This window comes from Lucilia sericata, unplaced genomic scaffold (assembly GCF_015586225.1).
Source record: "Lucilia sericata isolate MDLA Ls3-8-SP2 unplaced genomic scaffold, ASM1558622v1 Contig001179F_arrow, whole genome shotgun sequence".
Lineage (NCBI taxonomy): Eukaryota > Metazoa > Arthropoda > Insecta > Diptera > Calliphoridae > Lucilia > Lucilia sericata.
Window position 1 is genome coordinate 18,282 of NW_023995147.1, and position 9,219 is coordinate 27,500.

The following is a 9,219-nucleotide window of genomic DNA, read 5'->3' on the forward strand; positions in this document are numbered from 1 at the left end:
CTTTAGACTAGACTATAGACGAGACTTTAGACTAGACTTTAGACTGGACTTTAGACTAGACTTTAGACTTGACTTTAGACTAGACTATAGAATAGACTTTAGAATAGACTTTAGACTAGACTTTAGACAAGACTTTAGACTAGACTTTAGACTAGACTTTAGACTAGATTTTAGACTAGACTTTAGACTAGACTTTAGACTAGACTTTAGGCTAGACTTTAGACTAGACTTTAGACTAGACTTTAGACTAGACTTTAGACTAGACTTTAGACTAGACTTTAGACTAGACTTTAAACTAGACATTAGACTAGACTTTAGGCTAGACTTTAGACTAGACTTTAGACTAGACTTTAGGCTAGACTTTAGACTAGACTTTAGGCTAGACTTTAGACTAGACTTTAGGCCAGACTTTACACCAGGATTTTGACTAGGTATTATACTAGACTTTAGCCTAGACGTAAGACTAGAATTTACTTTAGACTAGACTTTAGACTAGATTTTAGACTAGACTTTAGACTAGACTTTAGACTAGACTTCACACTAGACTTTAGACTAGACTTTAGGCTAGACTTTAGACCAGAATTTAGACTAGACTTTAGACTAGACTTTAGGCTAGACTTTAGACTAGACTTTAGACTAGACTTTAGGCCAGACTTTAGGCCAGACTTTAGACCAGAATTTAGGCTAGACTTTACTCCAGGATTTTGACTAGATATTAGACTAGACGTAAGACTAGAATTTACACATTTTTTTTAAATTAATTTGTTAAAAAAAAAAACTAATCATAAGTAAATCTGGTTTTCAACTTACCATTCTCTTGGCTGAGTATTTATCATCATCTTTTGTTATGCCTGAATCTTCGGAGATATCACCAAATGAGCGGCCACCATGAGGCATACGTGTAAAATCAGTTTGTTGTTCTGGTGGCATGCCAAAAATAAAAGGACCACTCTGTAGCTGCTGCTGCTGCTGTTGATGTTCAACGACACCGCCATCAAGATGAGTATTCTTAGAAAAGTCTAGATTACGACGACTACAAAAATCATCTTCAAAACGAGATGATTTACCCAACATTGCATCCGTTGAAGGTCTTGCTGTGTAATAATCAGCATCATTAGCATCATAACATGGTCGTGAGGAGTTCGAGATGATGTTAGTTGTGGAATTGGAGGAGGTGGATGATGATGAGAAGGCATTGGCACTAGTTGTAGAACCATAATTGTTGATATTACCATAACGTGGTGTTGAGGTTAAGGCAGTTGAAATGCTAGCAAATGGTTGATGTTGTTGCTGTTGTTTATTGTTGCCGTATGTCGTTGCCAAAGAATCAAATACAAAATCCGTTGTTGTTATTGCTGTTGTATTGTTGGCAGCAATATTTTGCAAGGCTGATGTGGATGACGCTGTAGCTGTTGTGTGTGTTGAAGTGCGAGTAGGTGATGGTGGACTGCCATAGGGATAACCAATGTGAGGTGATTGTAAGTGTTGATTGTACTGTTGGGATAGAATATCGAAATCATTGAAGCCATGCAAACCTTTAACACTATCACGTTTTTGTTGTTGTACATAGGGTGAGATATAAGATTTTTCCTGTTGCAACTGAAGTTGTTGTTGTTGCTGCTGCTGGTTGTATTGCTGTTGTTGCTTTAGCAATTGCTGTTGCTGATAGGAAGTTTGAGAAGAAGAATTCTGTTGATTTGTGGTTGAATTTTTCTTTTTATTATTGTTGTTATTTTGTGTCAACAACAATTGTGGTTTCCTATCGGCCAACAAAGGACGCTGGGAATTGTTGAACGGATGATCGCGTGATGTCATAATCGAGGCTGTAGTTGAATACAAAGACATATTATCATCGTCATCATCATCCATATAAGGATTATAAGGCTTTTGCAATTTTTGTTGCAACTGTGGATGATTATAATAATTGTAAACTGGTGCCGGATTTGGTGGCGGCAAAGGTGGTGGCACTTGTGCTGATGAATTGTTACTTGTTGTGGATGTACCAAACAGTTTGGCCAGTTTAACTGTCATGACGATAGTTTTCTATATGGGTTTTTTCCCCCTTCTGCTATCGGAGAGTAATTTTTTTTATGTGTATTTTTCGAGTTTGCTTTTCAAAAAATTAAGCACGTTTTCAATTAAAATCTGATAATATAAATTTTATACATTTATAAAATTTTTTATATCTCTTTCGCAAAATACACACAATTTTCTATTTTAACGTTGAAATTGGGTTCGTTGATGTTTCTGTTGTTGTTGTGTGTGGTAAATGATGACAACCTGAAAATGGAAAAGAACATGAAAAAGAATTGTTTGGTAAGTTTAACAGTAATAATTGTATGAAACTATAAAGAAGAATGAAACCAAGAAGTTCCTTATGCGGTTGAAATCAGTATAAAAAACACTCTACTTAAAATTGGGTGGTAATATAGATATATATATAGAAGAATGTTTGTTTTTCTAGGCTACATACTAGCCTATAAACTTGACTATAGACTAGACTATAGACTACACCATAGACTAGACTATAGACTAGACTATAGACAATACTATAGACTAGACTACAGAATAGACTATAGAATAAACTATAGATAAGACTATTTAATAGACTATAGACTAGTCTATAGAATAAACTATAAACTAGACTATAGACTAGACTACAGAATAAACTATAGAATTGACTATAGACTAAACTTTAGATAAGACTAGACTATAGAATAGACTATAGACTAGACTATAGACTACACTAGACTATAGACTAGACTATAGACTAGACTATAGACTAGACTATAGACTAGACTATAGACTAGACTATAGACTAGACTATAGACTAGACTATAGACTAGACTATAGACTAGACTATAGACTAGACTATAGACTAGACTATAGACTAGACTATAGACTAGACTATAGACTAGACTATAGACTAGACTATAGACTAGACTATAGACTAGACTATAGACTAGACTATAGACTAGACTATAGACTAGACTATAGACTAGACTATAGACTAGACTATAGACTAGACTATAGACTAGACTAGACTAGACTAGACTAGACTAGACTATAGACTAGACTAGACTAGACTAGACTAGACTATAGACTAGACTATAGACTAGACTATAGACTAGACTATAGACTAGACTATAGACTAGACTATAGACTAGACTATAGACTAGACTATAGACTAGACTATAGACTAGACTATGAATATTGCATTGTTGAGATATTAGAATGTTTGCTGGTAAAGGCTGTAGTGTTTCTATAAAAACCGCATTAAACTCATATGTTGGTCTTAAGGTGAAAAAAGTCTGGCAGAAACATAAAACGGATATTATTTCATGCTGACATTAAAAACTTGATATACGAGTCAACTCTATTTTAGCTTGTAAGATGCAGCAGTTTACTTTTATATAAAAAATATATGGCTGCACTTTTTTCACATTTAATTTAGTTGATATACAGACATAATTTTTTTTTCTATAAAAAAAATCACAAAGCGAAAAAACAACAACATTACATAATTTAATATCATGCATGCGGTAGGAAGTTTCACTCAGTTTTAACTTGAAAAAAAAAATCACAGAAAATAACTTTTTGTAAGAAAAACTTCTACATCCATGTACTTAAATACAAAAATAAAATAAACATAAAGACGGACGGACAGACAATTTCCAGTCTAGAATGAAAATAATACTTGCAACACAGACACATACACACACTCTAAAAACATCAAATATTTAAAACTCAGACTTTATGAAAACAACAAAAACACCAACAACAAGTTAAAAGTTATGACAGGAAGTTAAGTTACGGATATACAAAAAGTTGACTTTAAACTGTAAGTACTTTATCAACACAATAACAGAAATTTTGTAATGTTGAAGAGAAAAAATGTACATTTTACATATAGTACTAAAAATGCAACATAATTTTATGATTGGTTAAGGAACTGAGATTTTTTTCTTGTTGTTATTATTGTTGTTGAAAATGTTTTTTTTTTTTTTAATTGTGGGAAAATGAATGCATGGTGCAATTGGTGGCAATTAACAACAAGGGAAGATTATGAAATTTTGTAGGGTTTTATTTTTCCTTGAAACGTTTTTGTAATATTTAATTAGAAATGTTGCATATATAATGGGAATAATTAGGAAAAAATAGGGTTAGTGGAATTTTTATATTAGAAGTCAAAACTAAAGTTTCTTAAAAGGTACCCACATACAATTATAGAATTCAATCAACACTATTTGTAAAATTTAGAATATTCACTTAACTTAGTAGTTTTAATTAATTTGTCCCAAAAAAGTTTCATCTTAAGTTTGTCACTATCACTGTTGTGACATTTAATCTCAAAAATCTTGATCTATATAACTAAATTCTTTTTGCCATAAAAATCTACTTTATATTTCGTTACGTATTTCAATTAAAAAATTTCAGCAACAAACATTGTGTCGGTATAAAATTGCAACAAAAAATTTAAAAAAATATATAAAACATGTTTATTCTGTAGTTGTTGTATTGACCAAATGACATTGTTAATATGACACTTGAAATGGTAAATGTACTTGTAGACAACAAGTCGCTCTCTCACTCACTCTCTTTCTCTATCGGCGTTGACTTATTTGTAACAAGTTACAATGACAAATGTAACATTTATGGTTGACAATAACAACAACACTTGTCAAATGATTATACAATCATAACAACTACATATAAAAAATAAATAAAAAATATAAAAATTATGATTAATAAAATCATGAAAAAATTATAAAATTTATTAACACTTTAAATTTTTTTAATTGTTTAAGTTTTTATTGGTTAGACATAGAGAAAATAGAAATGTTTAACCAAACTCTCATCTCTTTTCATTTTTTAATTTTATTTTTTATATAACTTAGGTTTAACGTTTATTTAAACAAATGTTACTGGTTTATTTTTGTTTTTTCTTTCAAAAAGGGAAATATTTCACAAAAATTTATAAAAAAAAAAAGTCGTAAATTATCCACATGTTATCTTGAAGAGTACATAAATTTGTATTTCTTATATAAAAGAAAAATATGTGAAATAAAGAAGAAATATTTGCATTTTTTATCATTTTGTAACCCTCTACAGAAGAATTTTAACTTAAATACGCTACACTAAGTTTTAGACTAAAACAGGATACAAAAATGTATAAGATACTACTTTTAAACTATCTCAGAACGATCAAACAACTGTTCTAAAAGAACCTGTAAACCTATAGAAACAATTTTCTATAGATTAGTATTGATCGAACTACTATTCTATAGAAAATTCTCGATCACCAGGTGATAGATTAATTTTGCTAAAGACAATTTTCGATAAATTCTTGATCGCTTGTTGATCGAACAACTGTTTGAAAGAAGTTTTAATTACTTAGTGATCGAAAAACTTTTCTATGAAAAATGGTTGATAGAACACATCTTTTCTATTGAATCTTGTTGATCAGCAAGTAATAGAACAACCTTCCCATAGAAAATTGTTGATCACATGGAGACCATTCAATATTCCATTAAGAAAGATGTTGATCACTTAATGGTCCTCAAATTATAGATAGAATTTAGATAGAAGTAGATCGCTTTATGATCAAATAACTTTCGATAAAAAATGTTTGAAAATTCGGAAAATTTTTGATCATGCTACATTTCTATAAAATATTGTTGATCACCAAATGATAGAACAACTTTCCTATAGAAAATTATTAATCACTTAACTACTTAACTACTTGATGAACGAACAATTATTCAATAAAAGTTGTCGATCGTTCGTGGATAGATGATCAGTGATCACTTAATGATCGAACAATTATTCTATAAAAGTTGTCGATCACTAGAACAACTATTTTATAGAAAATTGTTGATCACTTAGTGATCGATTAAATTTTCTATAGAAAATTGTTGATAACTTTGTGATCGGTCAACTTTTCTATAGAAAATTGTTGATCACTTAGTGATCGATCAACTTTTCTATAGAAAATTGTTGATCACTTAGTGATCGATCAACTTTTCTATAGAAAATTGTTGATCACTTAGTGATCGATCAACTTTTCTATAGAAAATCACTTATTGATCGATTAACTTTTCTATAAAAAATTGTTGATCACTTAGTGATCGATTAACTTCTCTATATAAAACTTTTGATCACTTATTGATCGATCAACTTTTCTATAGAAAATTGTTGATCACTAAGTGATCGATCAACTTTTCTATAGAAAATTGTTGATCACTTAGTGATCGATCAACTTTTCTATAGAAAATCACTTATTGATCGATTAACTTTTCTATAAAAAATTGTTGATCACTTAGTGATCGATTAACTTCTCTATATAAAACTTTTGATCACTTAGTGATCGATCAACTTTTCTATAGAAAATTGTTGATCACTAAGTGATCGATCAACTTTTCTATAGAAAATTGTTGATCACTTAGTGATCGGTCAACTTTTCTATAGAAAATTGTTGATCACTTAGTGATCGATCAACTTTTCTATAGAAAATTGTTGATCACTTAGTGATCGATCAACTTTTCTATAGAAAATTGTTGATCACTTAGTGATCGATCAAATTTTCTATAGAAAATTGTTGATCACTTAGTGATCGATCAACTTTTCTATAGAAAATTGTTGATCACTTAGTCAATCACAATTTTCTATAGAAAATTGTTGATCACTTAGTGATCGATCAAATTTTCTATAGAAAATGATCGATTAAATTTTCTTTAGAAAATTGTTGACCACTTAGTGATCTATAAAATTTGCTATAGGAAATTGTTGATCACTTCGTGATCAATTAAATTTTCTATAGAAAATTGTTGATCACTTAAATTTTCTATAGAAAATCGTTGATCACTTAGTGATCGATTAAATTTTCTATAAAAAATTATCGATCACTTAGTGATCGATCAAATTTTCTATAGAAAATTATCGATCACTTAATAATCGATCAACTTTTCTATAGAAAATTGTCGACCACTTGGTTATCGATAAACTTTTATATAGAAAATTGTTGATCACTTGGTAATTGAAATTTTTTTTATAAGAAATGGTTGATCACTTCTTAATAGAACAATTTTTTATAGAAAATTCTTGATCATTTGTTGATCGAAAGACTTTTCTATAGAAAATTCTTGATCACTATAAAATTTTCTATAGAAATTTATTAATCTGTTAGTGATCATCAATATTTTTATAGAAAATTGAGGATCACTTGGTGATCATGAAACAACTTGGTGGTCATCAATATATTCCAACATATTTTCATTGATAGGAAGTTTTACTAAGTATGTGTGTATATAGAAAACAGTTCATATGAAATTAATTTCGCTTTTAAGAAAACTGAAAAAGAAAAATTTAAAAAGCTTTTAAGCGATAACTTAAGTCATTGATAACTAATGGAAAATATGTCCCATTTCCTTGTGCCATAGAGTTTTTACTATTTCGTTCAAGACCTAACTGAAAACATATTTTTCATAACTCATGCCACAAAAAGTACGTAGGTTGTGTCTTTTTTGCAATTCCGTACTCTTTAAAGATGACCACTTGTATTATTCACAAACAACAGTTGTTTTAACTACTGGTTACAACGTGGTCAACTAACCAAGGAACAACACATTGTAGTATCTTGAATGACATCTTTTATGTCATTAACTTTTTTGTTGTTTGTAGGAATATCTTTTTAATTCTAGAGTTTTTTCTTGCAGGTTTTACAACGCGTATTGCATCGTGCATATATGTATATTTTTTTAACATTTATCTGTTTGGTTGTTCATTCATTCATTCTTTGGTTACTTTTAACTCTTAAATATTCTTTCTGCACATAAAATAAAAATATGTCAGTTGCATATGCTGACATTAAACAAAAGACTGGCAGTTAAGTTGAGCTTCGTTGGGTTGGGACGATTACATAGTGAGTCAAACAGCCAACCAGCCACACAGTCACTTGGCCAGTCATATGGACGAATGGTCATTTTTATAGCCTTAGGCTAACGAAAAAAATGAGTTTTTGAAGACCACAACAAATTGTTGGTCCAAAAACAGAAATAAAACCAACGAAAAGTTTAAAACCTACTACCAGCCATGCTGACAAACTTAGTTGAAGGCTAAAGTATCAAAAGAAAAATGTTAAGAATCATTTATGTTTGTTTTAAGTTTAAAACTACAGTTTTTTTGTCCGTTTAGTAGTAAGTATTATTTATGGCATTTTATATATAAGTATTTTTTGTTATTTTGAAAAATTTAAACAAATTATTTTTTAAGTGTCTTCTTTATTAAACTTTTTTCTTTCGTTCTTTAAAGAGGGGAAAAACAAATGAAAACACCTTGGAATAAAAACAATTCTTTTGTTTTCAAAAGGCTAAAAACAAACCCATCTGCCGTTTTTTATGAAAATCTTAAAAAAAATAATACCCCACATCTTAGTTTTATCAAAACTGAAAAAATCTTGGAGATGTTTTTTGTGTCTGTTCATTTTTAAACAATAGTTATCAAAAAGTCAGCAGACACCACCCGTTTTGTAAAAATAACTGAAAAAACCTTTCAAAAACCAACTATAAGAACAAAAAAAGGCTTAAAAACAATAAAGGTAAAAAGGCAGTACTGCAACAATAACAACATCATCAGTTAAAGGCAGAAAACAAATTATTGATAAACTCAAACCTTCATTCATACACATATAGTCCCATACTAAGGTTTAGAAAGATTTTTCAAAGAATTTTTTTTACAAAATTTATTTTTCATTTGAACAACAAAAGAAAAAGACCAAAATGAAATTTAGAAATTAGAAATAGAAAAATAAATTGAATAATAACTTTTTTTTCTAAACAACAACAGTTACTTTGTAGAGACTTTTATTAAAGATTTTTTTCTTGATTGTTTTATTCTTACAACTTTATTATCGATTTAAATTTTATAAAAGATTTTAAAACTAAATTAAAGCAAAGATTTGCTTTTGAAAATATATAAATAATATTTCTTTATTAAGGAAATTGAGTTTTAAGTTTATTAATAATTTATTTTGTTTGAAAGAAGAAAAAGGAAGATTATGTTTGAGATTTTATAAAAATTGTATAGATTTTATATAAATTGAATAATTTATTGATTTTCGTAAACTTGCAGAAAATAAATTTAAATAAACTAGTCCTGTGACTGGTGAAGGAGGCCATGCTTATTATACTGTCCTAACACATTTCAAACAAATTGAATGAT

The 9,219-nt window shown here is 29.2% G+C and overlaps 1 protein-coding gene across 1 annotated transcript in view; it reads right to left on the bottom strand.

Annotated features, from left to right (window-relative positions):
- Positions 1 to 810: 810 nt before the first annotated feature.
- The window catches only part of LOC119610405 (putative uncharacterized protein DDB_G0271606), a gene marked incomplete at its 3' end in the record, with an annotated part of 104,899 nt that continues 96,490 nt past the window's right edge, over positions 811 to 9,219 (bottom strand). Inside the window, exon 3 of the mRNA XM_037965579.1 lies at positions 811 to 2,280. Within this exon, the coding sequence (XP_037821507.1) occupies positions 811 to 2,031 (1,221 nt within the window). The remainder of the gene's footprint in view (positions 2,281 to 9,219) is intronic.